At 54.0% G+C, this 17,615-nt stretch overlaps 2 protein-coding genes across 3 annotated transcripts; both read right to left on the reverse strand.

Moving 5' to 3' along the window:
- Positions 1-449: 449 nt before the first annotated feature.
- On the reverse strand, positions 450-10,036 carry CRTC2 (CREB regulated transcription coactivator 2). The gene is made up of 14 exons (XM_074349468.1): positions 9,770-10,036; positions 6,915-7,016; positions 6,721-6,837; positions 6,107-6,168; positions 5,412-5,480; positions 5,138-5,241; positions 5,008-5,037; positions 4,768-4,832; positions 4,619-4,668; positions 4,248-4,492; positions 3,482-3,885; positions 1,927-2,196; positions 1,241-1,427; positions 450-1,096 (listed from the first exon to the last, which is right to left on the reverse strand). Exons 1-14 carry the CDS (start codon positions 9,920-9,922, stop codon positions 882-884), a joined length of 2,073 nt encoding a protein of 690 aa, XP_074205569.1. The 5' UTR covers positions 9,923-10,036; the 3' UTR covers positions 450-881.
- A 475-nt stretch (positions 10,037-10,511) lies between these two features.
- Positions 10,512-14,685, reverse strand: SLC39A1 (solute carrier family 39 member 1). 2 transcript variants are annotated; one of them, XM_010954027.3, is made up of 5 exons: positions 14,534-14,627; positions 14,212-14,274; positions 13,601-13,819; positions 13,307-13,437; positions 10,512-12,148 (listed from the first exon to the last, which is right to left on the reverse strand). In XM_010954027.3, exons 3-5 carry the CDS (start codon positions 13,785-13,787, stop codon positions 11,492-11,494), a joined length of 975 nt encoding a protein of 324 aa, XP_010952329.1. In that variant the 5' UTR covers positions 13,788-13,819; positions 14,212-14,274; positions 14,534-14,627; the 3' UTR covers positions 10,512-11,491. The 2 variants fall into 2 exon arrangements, with proteins under 2 accessions (XP_010952329.1, XP_010952327.1); XM_010954025.3 differs by lacking the exon at positions 14,212-14,274 and having other exon boundaries at positions 14,534-14,685.
- Between the last annotated feature and the right edge of the window lie 2,930 nt (positions 14,686-17,615).

Here is a 17,615-nt window from a genome sequence, read left to right on the forward strand (position 1 = left end):
GGCTTAAAGGCCATAAAGAGGGAGCCAACCTGGGGCCTACCTGGCATCAGCAGTTTTTAAATCTTCTCTTTGGAAGCCTTAACACTGAGGCCAGCTACCCTGGGGAAAGCTGGGGTCATTCTACCACCAGAAACATCCAGAGCCAAGAGCTCAGCCAGCAGTTGCTCCTCACCTCCCAACTCACTGCCAGGCCTCAGCGTTGAAGAAGGGCAGTAGCTTGCCTCGCCAGTCAGAGCCCCATCACCTGATACTACAGCAAAGCCCTGGGCAGATGAGAGGGCACGTGTGCTGCTAAAGGAGGCTACACCCAGCCCGGACCCCCATGTCCAATGCTGAGTACAAATTCTGAGGCTGGAGGCCCCTCCACAAACCACATGTTGAGAAGATGCCCAAAACTTAACAGATAAAAGGGTCCTGTGCCCCAAGAACTCCCCCAACCACGCCAAGGGTTTGATAATGATTTTTTTATTAACATATAATATATTTAATAAAAAATAATATCCACTCTGGCTCTCTCCTCCACTGCAAGGGGAAGAGTGGTGAGGAGGGGCTGGCACTGCCCACCCCAGGCATCCGGACAAGCCCTGCCTCTGGGGCTCCCCTCTGCCCCCTGCTTTCCAACAGGCTCTGACCTCCAGACAGACGGTTCAAAGTTACAAGTGCTTTAGGCCCTCCCTTGAGCTCCCCCAGGCCCGCCCCCTGTGCAGAACTCAGGGGCCACCTGGACAAACCCCTTGCTTTTTCTCATTCTTGGGATCCCTCATTCATGTTAGAAAGAGGATCTGGGGGCAGAGAGTGGAGTCTCTACTGGCCAGGGGGAAGGGAGGAACAGGACAGTGACGGGGAACAGGCCCCAGAAGAGGGATGGCGATGAGGAGCCCTCACTGCAGCCGGTCACTGCGGAACGAGTCCTCCACAGCAGGGTCGGGCAGCAGGGCACAGGGGTCGCTGAGCATGTTGAGCCCCTCCAGGCCCAGTGGCTCCATGCGCAGCTCCTCCTCCAGCCCCAGCCCCAGCTCAGCCGCTGACACCTCAAAGCCAGGCACTCCAGCCAGGGCCGCTGCAATCTCCTTAGAGAAACCGGGGGAGGAGTCTCCTGTGTGGGCAGAAGAGATGAGTGAGGACCCCACACCCACTGAACTCTTCCAAGACCCCCTCAGTCCCCTGCTGCGCCAACCAATGTATCACACCCTCCTTCCACCACTGCCCTCCTGCCCCTGTCACCATCCTCCCCTCTTACCTGTGAGGATGATGTTAGGCCCTGAGCCATGGCGGGAACAGTGGGTTAAGTTCTGGTGGTTGAGGGCATGGGGGTCCTGGGGGCCACTCACTGGCCCCTCACCCCCTAAAAATCCAGGCCCTTCAGAAAAGCTGGGGGGATCCAGCGCCAGGCTGGTGGATGGGTTCTCCACGCTGAACTGCTCCAGCTATGGACACACAGACAGACCTTGAGGAAGCAGGCTTCAGAACAGGGTGTTCCTGCCTGCCTTGGCCGAGCCCTGGGCTAATGCATCCCCTATGCCCAGTAATCTGCACACCCCTCCCCCCACCACCCCCACCTCGGGAACAAAAGCAGAGACAGAGGGAGACGGCAGCAAGCAGAGCGACGCAAGTGAGCACGGGGCCCAAAGTAGGTGTGGGCACCGTACCTACTGGGACAGAGCATGTGCGTGCCAGGAAGACAACAGGTCAAAGCAGTAGTCACCAAAGAGCAAGCTGCGCAGAGATAGCTGGGGAGAGGAGCAGGAGTGGGGTCAAATGCAGGAAGAGGGGGACCCCAAGTTGGCAGTGCTCTGTTAGGGGGTGGGGGGGAGGATCTCCCCCACTTAGATCTCCCAATTCAGAGCATCCTTGAGATACCACTCAGGCTCTTCTGACCCACCCCCATCCCCTCCCCTGCTTCCGAGTAGGGACCTGGGTACTCACACTCCCCAGGCTGAAGTCACTCATTGGCCGGTGGTAAGACTGCTGCCCATGCCCGCTGGAGCTGGGTGGGTACAGTGTCCCGTAATGCAGCTGTCTGCCCGGGGGCTGCCCACCTGACGGCTGCACTGAGCAGGCCTGGGAGGGCAGACCTGGCTGCTGTAGAGGCTTTGGGGTGGGTGGCTGGGTGGGCAGAACCAAACTTGGGGGGCTGTATGGGTATGGAGGCAGTCGCTGGTCAGTGGGCAGCTTACTGGTGTCCAGGGGGACGCCCTAAAGAGAAGCAAGGAAAAGGGGGGGCTTAGCCCTCAGTGCGCTCCCTAAAAGGAAGTCTTCATCAGGGCTTCCCAGCCTCTTAAGCTCAACACAAATCTGACAGCATTCCATTGGGCATTCCATTGGGCATCCCTGGGGTGCGATTACTCAAAAATTCATCTCAGAATGAAAGAGACTGAGTGAGGCTAACACGAGAATAATTTGGAATCCACTCCAGAAGTAAACTGTTCCTAAACCTTGGTACTTCAACTACTGCTAGTAATCAACCACTTGTGACAACTCACAAGCGACTGATCACACAAAAGTGATCTTGAGAACTACTGTTCTAAAGTCTTGAAGAGGCCAGAGGGAGCTGGAGAGGAAGGAGGGGAAAAGGAGGGAAGGAGAAGGGGAGTGAACCTCGCTCCAAGAGAGCAAAGCCCTTGCTGGCCTGGCCTTAGTCTTTCCTACAGGAAAGGGGACCTATGTAAAGATGGAGCACAGAACACACATTCCAGGGAAGAGCGAACAACAGAGAAGGAGAGGCGAGTAGGGCAGAGGAGAGGGAATGAGAGCATTAGGGTAGAAGGAGTGGGGAGCAGAAAGAGCAAAACAGAGAAGGATGGGGACGGAGGGAAGAGCTAAGGATTTGAACATTGAAGAAAAAATGCTAAACTAAGAAGCTTTAATTCTGGTTCCAACTGTTCTTAACGTGCTGTATAAACTTGGGAAAGTCACTTTCCCTTTGTGCCCCAACCTCCTTGTCTGTAAAATGTCCACAATCTGACAGTCTCTAACTCTCTGAAATCTAGGAAAGAAGGAGGGGAGATGGAGAGGAGATGGGACAGGAAGGAGGCAGGAGGGAAAAACAGGCAAGAAAAGAAGGACAGGAACAAAAAAGGGAGAAAAGGGAAAGGACAGGCTACCATCTGCTGAGCGTGCGACCAGGCTAGGTACAGGGCTGAGAACTTCACTTCCTTCAGTTCTGACAATACCAGCCTTGTCTTCTAGATGAGGACGCTCGTAAAAGTTAAATAACTAGCCAAGGAGACTGCTAGTAAGAGGCGGGGCGAGGATTTAACATCAGAAAGCTTAACCCCAGGGTTTGTACTCTAAAGTCAAGAGGAAACAAGATGAAAGGTGGGGCAGGAAGAGGACAGAGGAATGGAAGGGAATGGGACACCAGGAACATAGGAAGTAAAGAGAAGAGGGATTTGAGGAAAACCGGGTGGGAGGGAGAGAAGTTGGCAGGAGAAGAGAAGGGGAAGGGAGACAGACATGTAGGGAAGGCAGCCACGCATACCTGAGTGATGGAAGACAAGGTGGGTGACACTGTTGGCGAAAACTGTTTGGGCAGTTGCTGTTGGGACCTTCTGGCGTCGGCTGGGCCCGCGGGCAAACTCAGGGGGCTGAGGGGCACACGGCGGTGGCGGGGGGAGGCCCCAGGGGTAGAAGCTGGGAAAGGGGGGGCACCCAGCACAGGAGATGGAGCAGAAGAGGAGGAGGAGGAGGAGAGGGCCGGGGCACTGAGTGAAGGGTGACCCAGGGAGGTGGTGGGCAGTGCATGGCGGGCCAAGGAGGAGGCAGGCAGTGAGGGGTGACTGTGGGAGCCCTGGAGCTGGGGCTGAGGACTGCTCAGGGAAGCCTGGAGGTTGGGATTGCTTAGGGAGGACTGCAAGGATGGGTGGCTGAGAGGTGAATGAAGTCCTGTAGGCACAGACAAAAAAACCAGAGATGCCAACATTACTGATGGGAACTGGGCCCGTTTCTGCCCAGAATGGGGAGCAGTGACCAGACTATGGAAGTGGCAACACAATGTCCTCCCTACTCTGTCCCTGACACTGAGGTTGGCATTGCCCGCTTGGGAGTTGCTCTCCATCTTCTTTCTAGGAGAAGCCACACCTACCAGTTCTCCCTGGCAGAAAACTGCAGGGAGGGAATCCTGGGTTGGACAGGTGAGGGGCTGGTGTGGGCAGTCACAGGAGGATCCCAGGTGCTCAAGCCTCCCACTCTTTTGTCCCTCCAGCCAGACAGCACCCCATGGATACCTCGCTAGGACAGCCACTCACCTGGCGCATCATAGCCTGGGCCCAGGCCCAGGCCCCCACTGATGCCCAGGTGGGTCATGGTGTGGGTCAAATTGGAGGTACTGTTGCCCCCACTCAAGTTGGGGTAGGCTGTCTCCTCTGGGTCCAGAGGGATGGGCAGCGGTGGGGGAAAGTGCAGGTTGGTGAGGTCAGGTAGGGAGCCTCCCGTGTTCATGGCAGGTGGGAGGACAGGCACAGTGGCAGGCTGGTCAGGAGACGGAAAGATGCTGGGAAAGGAGAGGACAAGTTGTAAGTGGGAGGGGGCAGTGGACAGGGAAGAGCGGAGATCAGCCGCCCACATTTCCTGTTACTTCCCTCCCCCACCCCTCAGCCAACTTCATAGAGGTACTTACTTAATTCCAGGGACTTCACAGGACCGGGGTCGGGAGGAGGAAGAGGACAGCTGAGGAGAGGGAAGAATGTGGCAAATGAGGACAGGACTCAGTGGCGGACCCTGAAGACTTGCCCCAGGGAAAGAGGAGGGACCACGGGCCACGCCTACCTTCTTAGCATCCCATGGCTTCAGCAAATGCTTATCATCTAGCAAGTTCTCCTCAATAGCAGGGACTTGAAAGAGAAAGATTGGTGATGAGAGGGCTGGAGAAGCCAGTAAGGCAGGTCAGGGAGCAGAGGCAGGCAGGAGGGAGTCCCATTCCGTGGCCCTGCACTAAACCCCCAGCACCGGCCCAGAAGTTCTCTGGCATGCAGCTCCCACCTGCTGAACGTGCTGACAAACACATACCTTTGGAGTCCATTTCACCATCCAGAAAACCTGCAAAGGAGGCAGTGGAGTTGGCTGCTATGCCCACCTGCCTACCTGCTTCCAACAAAAGCTCCATGGCTACCCGGGACCCTGGGACGTGGCCACTTACCTCCACGGCGGCTGGGCAGGACGCTGGGAGGGGCAGGGCCTGGGTAAGTGTCCTGAGGGCTGGGGTTCATCACGCTTGTGTGAAGGGCAGAGTCAGAGCTTGTCCTGTTGGGGGAACAGAGATGAGCTGACAGCACTGACAGGCTTCCTGGTCCTCATGCCCTGCTCAGTTGGGGAAAACACTAGCTGGGCTGGGACAGGGTGGGTTGAGGGAGTAGGGCCCCAGAAACTACAGAGAAGAAGAGATGTGGCCTAAAGAAGGCGAGGGCCATCACCTGTTAAGTGCAGATGGTAGTCGAAACAACTGCCCCTTCTCTGCAGGGAAATTGCCCCAGGGCATTGTCCTGGGATGGAAAAACAAAGTCATCAGGAGGAAGGCTAGCAATGGACCAGAGGCAGGGATGGGGGTTGGAAAATGTGGGGCAGCCAAGGTAGAGGGGGCTGGGCACCCAGGATCACGCCTCTTTCTGGTTCTTCTGAGATCTGTGATCCATGAACCCTCTTCCCAAACAACCTAGGAGACCAGGAAATTCTCAACTTCTATCTGCCAGGACAAGCTGAATAGGAATCTTGGAGCTCAGCAGCTCTGCTGGGAATGAGCATTAGGGATGAGATGGACAGAGGCAGGGTTCAGAAACCTACATGCCAGAATACTACGTCTGACACCCACTCTTGACAGGAGGCAGCCATTTTCACCTGCCACCTTGCCATTCTCCCCTCCCCCTCACACACACACCCCAGCTACCATTGGTCCTGCTCTGGTCAGACTGGGAGGCTTGGCCACCCGTGTCAACATGGCCAAGACCGGACTCTGACCCACCTACTCCACCTACCCCCTCCCCTCCCAGCCCTGGCATTAGGCGAGGAGATACTGCTGGAAGCCTAGCCCACAGGCTCAGACCCAACCCAAGCTCCCGCCAGAGACAAGTCAGAGAGTGGGCAGGAGATTCTGTCTGCCCTGGACACTGACCTCCGCCAGCTGGACTCCGGGGGAGGAGACAAGTAGGCAGGACTGTATGGAGAGCTGTCAATGTGAAGAGCATCAGTTAAGGAAGAGAGTGAGGAGGGGATGGATGGGAGGGAGACCAGATAAAAGTAGTGGAGGCAGCAGATGAGTTGTTTGAAGAAACAAACACCTTTCTCCTCCTCTACAAGGAGCAACAGAACAGGCAAAGAATGGAAGAGAAAAAGGGAATCAGGCCTAGTGGAGTCAGCAAAATATAGGAGAATATCTGGGCAGGGCTTGGGGGAGAGAGGTCTGTGGAGGTCTCAGATTGAAAGCTAAGAACAGAAATGTAAGGAAGAGGGACGCAAACCTCCTTTAGCAGGAGACATATCAGGGAGCCCTGCCTCTACCAGCAAAGAGCAAGCTGAAGTCAGGACAGTCAGCGCCAGCCAGAGATGGAGGGCACAGCCTCAGGAGCCGGCGCCAGCACTTGGGCCAGATGTCACTTTTCAGGGAGGCTGGGTAAAGAACTTCTGGAGGATGGGTCTGGACAGTGCTTCAGGTCCCTCCCTACCACAAGTTCCTGAGGAACACCATCCCACTGCCCCCCAGACTCCCCAGACCCCTGTGAAGGATATGTGGCGGGGGTAGCGGCGAAGTGGGGACACCATTCTTCGGGGATCTCGCTGCACCCGTTCCACCAGCCCGTGGTGCCGAGTGCTCCGAGATGAATCCAAAGGTGAGTGGAGGGGGCTCTGCCAAAAGAGACAGGTGAGTCAACAGGGGGAAGCTGCCTGAGAGCCCGTGTTCTCCCAGGCTGGTGTCCACTCACCTGGAACTCAGCCAGGCCACAGCCAATCTGGTTCACGTTGGGCAGAGAGCCACCATAGTGGGAGCTCCTTGTGTATGCCAATCGCAGTTTTTGGGCCTGTAACTGAGACATGGAGGACAGATGGGAGTGTTAGGGAGGGTCTTGAGCACTGTTCCTGTGGCCACCCTGGCCATCCCTGTCTCCAGGACATGCTACTACTGCTGTGGCTTTTAAGAGATCTACCAGAAGAAAGACCAGCGCCAGGGGCAGGTCCACTGAGACCTGGTGCAAACACTGCCCTGGCTCCTCTGCACACTACCCTCATTGGTGCTATCACTAATTTTTGGCATCACTCTGCCAGGCGGAGCCTGACACTCTGCTCAGGGCCTGTTCCAGTTGGCATCAGTCTAAACAGAGTCCCTGAGGGGCGGCCAGGTGCCCCCAGGCTAGTCACATGGGCTAACTCCTGGGGAAGGGTGCCTATTAGGCACCTCTGCTTTCCCTTCCAGATGCGTCCAGGACTAATTGGAAGACAAGCGGAGGGCCACAGGTGGATGCCATGGAGCCATTACTGCCAGCCTCTTTCCCTCCCACTCTGGAGGGCAGGCACAGGCTTCCCGGCTCTGCCGTTTGCCCAGCCTCAGGAAGGTTACAAAGAGCCTGCACCTCACAAACTCTACAAATAAGGAATGATGGCTCTCCTAGCTGAAAAAACAGTGCCCAAACCAAGAAGCATTCTTCTACCCGGTCCTAAAGCCCCTGAATTGGCAGGGGAGCCTGGATGGGGGTGAGAGAAGGCACGGTAGCCCACTCCAGCCTGGCCCAGAGCTATCTCCTTGGCCTCATCCCCGCTTTGGGGAGACATGTGCAGCAGTGGAGTAAGACACCACCACCCTCAGCCTGGCACAGTTTCAGTCTTCCTACAGATCCCGTGTCCCTCTGTGAGAGGTGAGCACCTACTTCTGAGGCTCAGCCACTGCCAACAGCCAAATAAGCAGACCCAGGGCAGTTGGTGAGTGGTGAGTTCTAAGAGCACACTGTTGTGCCTGGACTGACATCAGAACTGATTTTCTGTTCCAAAAGGTCAGCCCAGTGAGTCTGGTGGGCACTATGCTGACCTTTGGGCCACTTCAGGGCTGCTACTACTACATATGACAACCCCAGCCTCTTAGCAGAACAGGCCCCAAAGGCTACACCTGCCTCAGATGAGCCCTCCCAGATGGCCAGATAATAGGCTGGGCCCCAAGGTCTCCAATTTCTAGCCTTAGACTCTTGGGTCCCCAGGCCCTGACCATGTATGCCCATGAGATTTTTATGTTCAGAAGAGAAGTTACCCAGTAGGGGCAAGGTGGGTGGAGGGGATCTTTTGAAAGACCAAGGCATCACAAAGATAGAATGCTCAACTTTTGAGCCTTTCTTTGTAACATACAAGCCCCAAGGTCCAACTATGCCTCGCTGGAGTCACAGTCCAGAAGGCATGGCCTCAAGCTGCCAGCTGGAGGTCAGTAGTTTGCCTACCTTCTTGCCTCTGCCCCAACCATGATCAAAAGCTCCTAAAAGAGGAGCAGTGAACAGTCAGATCATGATCCTCATGGCAGTGAGAGGGAGTTATGCGTGCGTGCGTACACACACACAGGATTTGCTTCCCCACCTAACTTTCTCTGTTCTGACTCCCACAAACTAGGACACATGGTCTCTAGAGACTCAAAGGGGTAAAAAACACAAAAAAGACTAACAGAGTTAAGGGAGACACACACAAAAATACAACCAGAGTCCCAGTCATAGACAAGCTCAATGAAACGCAGCAGCGCTTTGAAATGTGGTATTTATGTTCCATCATCTCTCCATAAATTCCTCCTAGCTAGCTCCCTGACATGAGGGATCACTGCAATATCTTCACCTGCTGTTTTGAGAATAATGTGTCCCTAAATTAGGACTGCATACCAGCTGGATGACTTCCCACTCCTCACTCTCTCTGACATCCAGTCCTGGGAAGCAAGAAATCAAGGCTAGAGGGGCTTCAGAGGCAACTTTGCCAGGACTTTTTCCCTGAAACTTCTCAGGAATGAATATTTCCTACACTTATAAGACCCTCTAAGGCACCCCATAAGGGACCCACAAAGCAGCTATCTCTCTAATAAGTTCAGTAAACCATCAGGTTCTACACAACCTATAGCCAACTGGTTACCCTCTTTTGCGATTCAAAGCCCTATCTCTTCTCCAAGGCGACCAGGGCAAAACACCAAGCACCAGTCTGTGAGCAATGGACCTCACCTTCATTCACGTCAGGAAACCACAAGAAGTATTTGAAAAAGGAAGCAAAGGGACGGGACGCAGGAGGGGACTTCCTGCCCCATACCCAGCGCTGCCGTTCAAACCACTCAAGGGGCCCTTTCCCGGAGATAGTGAAGTGCCGAGAGTAGCACAACAGGACAGAGGAACCAGGTTAGAGGAGATCATCAACACAGAGGAGCCAGACGAGGGCAAAGAGGCCATCTCTCCACCCCATAACCCAACATCGGAGATGCTTCGGTAGAATCCCGGGGAGAACTCAATCAGGGATGCACGAGGACCACCCACCTCCTACCTCCGCCGGGCTTCGGGGACTACCTTCTCTCTCTGCTCACTCGCCTCACTTACTCGGTCCCAAGTCGTTCCCAAACCCTCAACCTCTCTGGTATTTTCGACCTCCTCCCGCAAAATCCGTCTTCCTGCCCCTCGGCCCTCCACCCGCGCCTCCCAGACGGCTGCGCCCGCTGCCCCTGCCGCGTTCCGCCTCTTTCGCCCCGGCTCCCGCCCCCGCCCCGCCTCTCGGCTCCTGGGTCGGTAACTGCTGAGCTCCGCTCCCGCTCCCGCTCCCCGGCGCGGCCCCTTACCCGGGTGGAGCCGATGTCCATCATCACCTCCTCGAAGGCCGCCGTCTCCTCGGCCTGACGCTGCTTCTGCAGCGCGATCTTCTCACTAAACTTGCGCGGATTAGAAGCTGAAGCCGTGGCCGAGCCGGGCCCGTTCGCCCCCGACGTCGCCATATTCCTCCCCCGTCCCTCCCCGCCACCCCCCCAATACAAGCCACGGCCTCCGCCGCGGGCCCCGGCCCGGCTCTTCCAGCCGTAGCCGCCGCCGCCGCCTCAGCGAGCACCGCGAACCCGGCCCCAGCCTAGCCCTGACCTGTTGCGCGCGGGGACCGCCGGGAATTGTAGTTTGTTTACGTGACTCCTTCATAGCCCCAGTCACGCTGTGAGGGAGAGGAAACGGACACCATTTCCCAACAGCCCTGTTGACTCCGGGAACTGGTAACTTTGCTCCTCCTCCTCAGCTCCTCTCTGCGCGGAGCAAGCTGGGAAAAGTAGTTCTAAACTGGTTCCGAGCCTACAAACGCTAACGGGTGAGGGATTAGAGAGGAAAGGAAACTGGGAGGAAAGGGAAGGGGTGGAGACAGGGAGGGAAGAGGAGACAAGAGGAATAATTTGGTCATCTTCAGGGAAGGGGACCAAAGGGGCCTGAATGAAAACAGTGAGACCAGGGATACTGGAACATCTCTAAACTTCTGGGGCTCAGGCCCTCTCAGACTCGCCACGTGCCCACCCCTTTCCCAAGACAAATAAGATACTGTAGAGATGTATACAAACATATTTTATTTGAGTAACATGTCCCAAAACAGGTCAATTAGTAAAATAGATTCTAGATAATATGGCCCTACACACAGCCCTCCCTCCCCAAAAATAACTATGGGGGTGAGCCTTTCCCTTCCCCCTTGGGATCCTCTGGTATAAAAAAAGTTTTGGCAGCTCAGTGTTTATCATCTGGGCATGGGGCACCATGTTCAGCATTCCTAGGGTGCAGCAGCGGTAGGGGACCATAGCTCTACCAACCTTCCCCCGACCCCAACTCAGCAAACATTTCTGCCCCACCCCAGGATCTGGGACGAAAACAAAGAGTAAGTAGTCACCCACCACTGAGGTGCTGGGCAGGGCTCAGTGCCATCGCTGTGCTTTGAGAAAGAGGGCGGGGACTTATTTGGCACTTTAAAACCAGAGGAGTGAGCAGGACTGGAGAAGCCAGAGAAAGTACCAAAACTGGCAGAAGAGGCTGTTTGGCACTAGTCCCTTGGGAGAAGAGAAGAGGAAAATAGATACGAGGGTAGGAGCAAAGAAAAGCAGGAGAGGTCCCCTCCAAGTGACAGAGGGCTGAAATGGGCTAGAACCAACAGGACTGCTGCCTCTGGGCCTGTGTTCTCTCTATACCTTTGTCTCACAGCAGCTGGGTGCCCACTTCCAGCCTCCTCAGTGTCAGCTTGTCCCTACATGTAGTCTGACCCGATACCAGCACTCAGTGTCTTCCCCAATACTAATGTCCCTTGATCATGTCTCTAGTGACTTGACCATCTTTTGTCCCTTGGGCCTGAGAGCCAGGCTCTTGTCTGTCCACTTCCCTCTCATTGGCCAAATAGTCCCAAAGGCTCTATCCCTACCTCCCAGAGAGCTCTTTGGTCCTCAATATCTCCCTGCCTCACTCCTTCCTATTCCCCACACATTGGGGGAGGGGAGGAAGGTCAAGGGCATGTGGTACCCAACCTCCCCTGCCCATCTTGGAGCCCCCTAGACTTGGATGAAGAGTAGCCCAGTGAGCAAGGCAAAGCCTGTTAGGAGCAGAATGACCTTGAGGATCCTCTGCTCGGAAGTGGCCAGCTCCTGGGGCAGGATTTCCAGGAAGGTGATATACAGAAAGGTGCCAGCCGCCATGCCCTCCAGCACAGACTGGGCCAGCTGGTGCAGTGGCCCAGCCGACTCTGCCAGAGCTGCCCCCAGCCCAATGCCCAGAGGTGTCATGCACGAGAAGAGGATCCCACAGCCAGCCACCACCTGTGCTCGCAGGTGGCTCTGCAGCAGCCGCAGGGACAAGCTAACTGCCAAGATACCCTTGTGGAGCAGCAAAGCCAGGCACAGCTCCATGGCCCGAGCCCGGTCTCGCTGCAGCCCCACCGCCAGGCCCTCGAATACTGAATGCAGGGCCAGGGAGAAGACCAGTACACAGGCACGCAAAGCTGAGGGCGCTGCAGGGGTTCCACCTGGCTGTGGGACCCCCGGTCCATCATGGCAGTGCTGTGGCCCACCGTTCGTTGTTCCCAGCAAAGCCCTCATCTCCTCTCGAGGTGGTGGTCCCGACTGCTCTTTGTAAGCCAGTGTGATCTGCTCCATCACCAGGACCAGGAAGAAGCCCATGGCCAGGATGAACTCTTGTAGGGGAAACTGGAGCTGTGGGCAGAGGGGGCAGCATGGAGTTCAGGAGATAGGTCAAGAGTGGGGAAGAAGAGTCAGATGCAGAGTCTAGGGGAGTCCCAGCTACACAGATTTGGTGTCCCACACAGACAAAACCACTCTCGTTTACACAGAAATACAGAGACACTTGGTGCCATAGACACAGAATGATACACAACCTTATGGATTTTATGGTGTCACTGACAGTGTTACATGTGGACTATGGTTTCTCAGCTTTGGCACTATTAACATCTTGGATTGGAGAATTCTTTGTTGCAGAGGGCTGTCCTGTGCACTACAGGATGTTTAGCAGCATACCTGGCCTCTCCCCATTAGATGCAGCAGCAAGCCCTCCCTCCCTGAGTTCGGACAACCAAAAATGTCTCCAGACATTACCAAATGTTTCCTGAGGGAAGGTGTGGGCAAAACTACCCGCAGCTGAGAGTCACTAATGTAGACAGACACAAAGTGCCACATGTAGGCATATAAACAAAAGGTCACACATTGGCCCATCTTTCCAAATGCTCACACACGGAGCCAAATACTGTCATGGGACAATCAGGGTTACACACAGTCACACAGAGACACAGGTCACTCAGTCACAGGCACACGGAGGGTTATAGTCAGTGTTACTTCCTCAGTTCCCCCAACTGTCTCAGTTTTTCCTGTGGGACTTTCCTATGCCTTGGACTTCATCTTCCCCACATCCTACTTCCTTGGGCTATAGCCTCTTTGGTCAGCAATACGAGGGCCCTGGGAATTGCCTCCTAGCCTTTCCAGGCCTGTAGAGACTTTTATCCCCAGCCCTTCAGGAAAGCAGTGAGAGGGTGAAGATGATTCTTGGAGTGCTATTAACTTCCTGGAGGCTGGAACTAAGGAACTGCCAGAGTAGGTCACACACCTGGTAATAAGGTTCCTCACACTGTCTCAAAGGGTACATAGGGGCACACAGGACTCAGGGTTTGGGGGGGAGGAGAACCCACAGAGAGAGTTAGGCTCTGTAACTAAAAACCACAACTCATAGGGTCACATGCCAAGAGGCTTCCACACACTCATGGCGTGACACATGAAGTGATCCATACAAACCACCTCTCCTAGAAGTATGTGATGGAACACCCACATACACAGGGTCACATGCAGTTGATCAGGACTTACCGTCACGTGCAGGGCCGCCAGAGCCTCATCTATGGCAGCCAGGTAGTCAGGCAGCAGGTCTAGGAGACATGTGGCCAGAAAGACACCACCCGCAAAGCAGCTTACTAGGCTCAGGGCTTTTTGGCGGGAGGCTGGGCAGGAGTGGACCATAAAAGGGAATGAACAAAGGAACCCCCTTTAGACCCCACTATTCCAACCCAAGCAATGGTCACTCCCCTCTTAGGTCGCCTTCCTTAGTCCCAGAGCCTCCCCTATCCCAAGCATCCATGGCAGCAGGGAAAAGACAAGGCTTACCTGAGGCTTCAGCGTTAGCTCCGGGCCGGCGCAGCACACAGATGGGCACCAGACTGCAGATGAGAGTGAGCACCAGCAAAAGCACCAGGGCCCCCAACTTCACCTCCAGTCCCACGGGCACCGGGGGCTCCGAGGCCACTGCCTCGGGGCGCCACACCAGGAGCTCTGGCTCTCCCCAGGGCCCCATGGTGGCTATGGTAGCTCCAATGACTCTCAGACCTAGGAGGACAGAGTGAGTGGGGGAGTGGTCACTTAGGAAAGACGGGGCCAAGGGAAGGGGAAGGCTGGTCAGCAGAATGCAGGTCCCTCACCCCAGCCGCTTCACGATCTTCCTTAACCCAGTATGACTCATCCACTCCTGTACTGGAAATACTCCCCTTTCCTCTCAGACTTTCCCCCTGTCAAGTGACTTATTCAGGGACCCAGCAAGGGGGAAACTGAGGCATGAGGACTGTGTGGATATCTCGTTTTACCCTTTCACCCAGAGCTCCAACAGAACTAGGGAGCTGGGGTGCTCTAAGCAAAGTAGAGGCCAGGCTCTCCTCTCCAGGAAGGAGTGGATGAAGCGAAGGGGGTTGGGGAGAGATGTCGCGGGTAGCTTCATGGACTACATGAGCCAGACGAGTTGGGGTGCTGGATCACTCTCCGGCTCCTATTTCCCCAGCGCCATCCCCCTGAAAGCAGAGTGACCACTTCACAGTCTGGGTCGTCTAGGCAGATGACCAACGAAGAGTGGCCCTAGGGGTCTGGGGTCCCGGGGCGGGCTGACCCGACAACTGAGGGCGGTGTCTGGAAGTCCGGGCTCCAGGAGGCGGGGTCTGAGATCGCCAGCGTCCCGGGAAGCAGAAGAATGTGAGAGCCGGGACTGGTTCGTAGGCCCCGGGAGGCCTGGGCAGCCTACCCCGATCTTGATTTCCGGGAGCCCACACTCACCTCTCGAGGGTCTCACTACACCGCATCCGCTCGGTTCCGGTGGGGAGTCGGGAATTCCCGCCCCCTCCCCATCGTTTCCCCCTCCCGCCTCAGCCGCCGCGTACCCGCCCCCGGCGGCCAATGACAGCGCTTGGAGGGCGGGGCCCGACTGGGAGTGACGTGATCTAGAAGCAATCAGAGACCAGCAGCCGGAGCCGGACGGAGGCGGAGACTAGCCGAGAGTTGGGGAGAGCAAGGAAAAGAAATTCCGAGAGGACCTGGGTGGGGGCTAAGGGCCTGGGGCTCTGCGGTGGATGTCTGGAGGGCGGAACTGGCGGGTCACAAAGGTTCGATCTTTTGGAGATTATAAAAGGGGAAGCTAGAAATCCCGTGGGCAAGGCTGGTGCTCTATATCCAACCCCCTTTCCCAAGTCTTCCGCCTACCACATTTTTAAGGGTATCTGCCGGGTCTTGGGCCAAAGTTCTAAGACCCCTTCTGTGCACCTTGGCGCCAAAGGGAAAGCATTCCCACCTTAGGACTGACTTCCTTGCTTAACCTTCCTCGCTAGCACCCACAAGGGAAAAAAAAAAGACAAGGCAGACTTGGAAAAGGGGGGTAGCAAAGTGAGGGTATTTCCTGAATATCAAACATTGAACTACCAATGTTGTAGTTGGTACATTGAACTACCGAGTTGACTTTTGTGCAGCCTTCTGCCTGCAAGTTGGTAAAGCGGTGGGACCCTTCTCAGGGGTTGCTGGAACACCACTCAGAGAATAGTTTCAGTACACTCCAATTTATCATCCTTACCATACCTCAAGGCATCTGTCCAGAGTTCGCTCCAAAGCCATCTGGAATTCTCCAACTTCTCTCCCTCCAGCCCTCTTGGCCTCCTTTTTGTTTTCTGTTCCTTGAATGAACCAAGGTATTTTCGACTCTGGACCTTCAGTGTTTCCTTAGCCTGAATTCTCTTGGCCCACATCCCTGTGCTATCAGAATCCTCTTCTAGTCTCATGGGAGGGTAGGGCACAAAGGAAGAAAATAAAGGGGGCTTAGTCTGTTCTTTTTTGCAAAGGTGAAAAGGCCTCACCTGAAGAAGGGACAAGGTGATGCCTTTGATAAGGCTCTGGAAGGGGAGGCAACTTCCTTAAGAAGAGGGGCAGGAGGACATCCTGATGGAGGGGGCCTAGGAGAAAAGAATCATTCTTTTTCTAAGATCAGGGTATAAGTGAAATGGGATATTTGTGTTCTATCATTTAATAAAAGAATAATTGTTGTTCCAAGCTCTTAATTAAAAGAGAAAAATTACTATTAGAGGCAACTCCAGATTATTCAAGGGAATATTATGCATGCTCTGGTCTGTCTGTGGCAAATTATGCTTTCAAAATTATTTTTAAAAAGATTATTGATGACTAGTAGCATTAACAAGGAATCATGGACTGGGAGTCAGGAGACCTGGGTTCTAGTCCCAGCGCTACCTTAATTTGATGTGTGATCTAAAGCAAGTCATTTTCTCTCTCAGGAGCTTGATAAATCAAGTGGAAGAAGGACGTTAGACTAGCCCACTTCTAACATTAATAGAAGCTGAATACAGTCAGTCCTCCCTATCTGTAGATGCAGAAACTGTGAATACAGAGGGCTGACTATGCTCTGCCATTTGACCTAAGGTATTTGAGCATTTGAGGAATTTGGTATTCACGGGGAGGTGGGTGGATTCCTGGAACCTATCCCCTGCAGATAACCAGGGGCAACTGTATATTTTCCACTTAATTGTCTCTACACATGCAGCCTGCAGGAAACTCTTTGAAACCTTTCTTGCTCTAGGAATGAGCTCAACAAGGACAGCTCTGCTTTCCTTGGAGCTCTGCATGAACCAGCTATGTCTCTTCATACTTGAGCAGGATGCAGAGAGATGAGCAGAAAAGACAGTGGGAAAATTTGAGAAAGTCCCAGCAAGATAGCTTCCTTCATATAGTGCAAAGAATATGGGCTCAGACATTCAAATCTTGGTTCAGCTACTTAGAGTAATCTTGAGAAAATTACTTACTCTTCTGCCAGCTGTGAGTTGCTATGAGAATTATAAGAGTAACAGGAAAATGCCTGACATATATCAATTATTCAATAAATATTAGACCCTGTGCTTGTCTTTACCCCTAGCCCATTCAAATTTTCGAGGGAAGAATTGTGAATCCACATCCCAAATTTTTGTGCTTTATTATTCACTCAGCTATCCTTTATCTGAAGTACTGTTGGGGAGGCAGGCAGATGAAAATCATACCTCTATCAGTATAGCTCCGTTATTTTATTTCAAGTGAATTCCTGGGTCATCAGTCTCTAGACCAAGGCAAAATGTTCTGAGTTTCCGTATCACTACATTCCAGTTGTGTATCTCCGACTCCTCATAGGTAAAATCGGAAAAACATCACCTTCCCTGTCTGCCTCAGAGCTGTTGTGGATTAAATGAGGAACAATGTTTATGAAAACATTTTGTAATCTATACACATGCAGGATATATATTGCATATTGTTGGTAATTATTCGCAAAAAATAAGACAGATTCCCAAACCAAATCCAAATGATTTTTTTAACCTTTTGCAGTTTTCTAGACCTTGTCTCTCCGTTAGTTAACAGAGTCCTGTGAGTGTGTATGTGTAACTGCTGTTCTTTATCAGTACTATAATGCTTGGATAACAGATTTGGATAACACACGACTGCACGACTTTCCGCCCGCTGAGTCAAAGCTGTGTCACTTAACTTGGGTCAACAAGTTATTTATTCCCGGCCTAGGGTTTCAGAGTCACGTAGCAAGCGAAACTAAACCAAGCTACCCACAATCCCGGAACTTTGCCCCGCTTCCCTACAATTTGTCTTCTGTCTCTTACCCTCCCTTTGGTCCCGCTGAACCCAATCCCCGGGGGACAAATAAGAGCCCTGGCCGCATTGGCCTCAGGCCGTCTCTGACAGCCCATTTCGACCAGTTACGGCGGAGCCTGCCTGGAGACGGTATCCCATTGGCTCAATGGCCTGCCCCTCAAAACCCCTATGTCTTTAGCTTCCAATCAGACTCAACCGTGGGAAGACGCCACAGGGTGGGGGAGGGGATGTC

This window comes from Camelus bactrianus, chromosome 21 (genome assembly GCF_048773025.1).
Source record: "Camelus bactrianus isolate YW-2024 breed Bactrian camel chromosome 21, ASM4877302v1, whole genome shotgun sequence".
Lineage (NCBI taxonomy): Eukaryota > Metazoa > Chordata > Mammalia > Artiodactyla > Camelidae > Camelus > Camelus bactrianus.

Excerpts from the sequence above, each read along its gene's own strand:
- CRTC2 (XM_074349468.1), bottom strand. The coding sequence starts at position 9,922 with ATGGCGACGTCGGGGGCGAACGGGCCCGGCTCGGCCACGGCTTCAGCT. Across the intron at positions 2,197-3,481 it reads CCTTGTCTTCCATCACTCAG|GGCGTCCCCCTGGACACCAG; the intron begins GTATGCGTGGCT and ends GCTTCTCTTTAG. Across the intron at positions 1,097-1,240 it reads GCCTAACATCATCCTCACAG|GAGACTCCTCCCCCGGTTTC; the intron begins GTAAGAGGGGAG and ends CTGCCCACACAG.
- SLC39A1 (XM_010954025.3), bottom strand. The coding sequence starts at position 13,787 with ATGGGGCCCTGGGGAGAGCCAGAGCTCCTGGTGTGGCGCCCCGAGGCA. Across the intron at positions 13,438-13,600 it reads AGCTAACGCTGAAGCCTCAG|CCTCCCGCCAAAAAGCCCTG; the intron begins GTAAGCCTTGTC and ends ACTCCTGCCCAG. Across the intron at positions 12,149-13,306 it reads TGGCGGCCCTGCACGTGACG|CTCCAGTTTCCCCTACAAGA; the intron begins GTAAGTCCTGAT and ends CTCTGCCCACAG.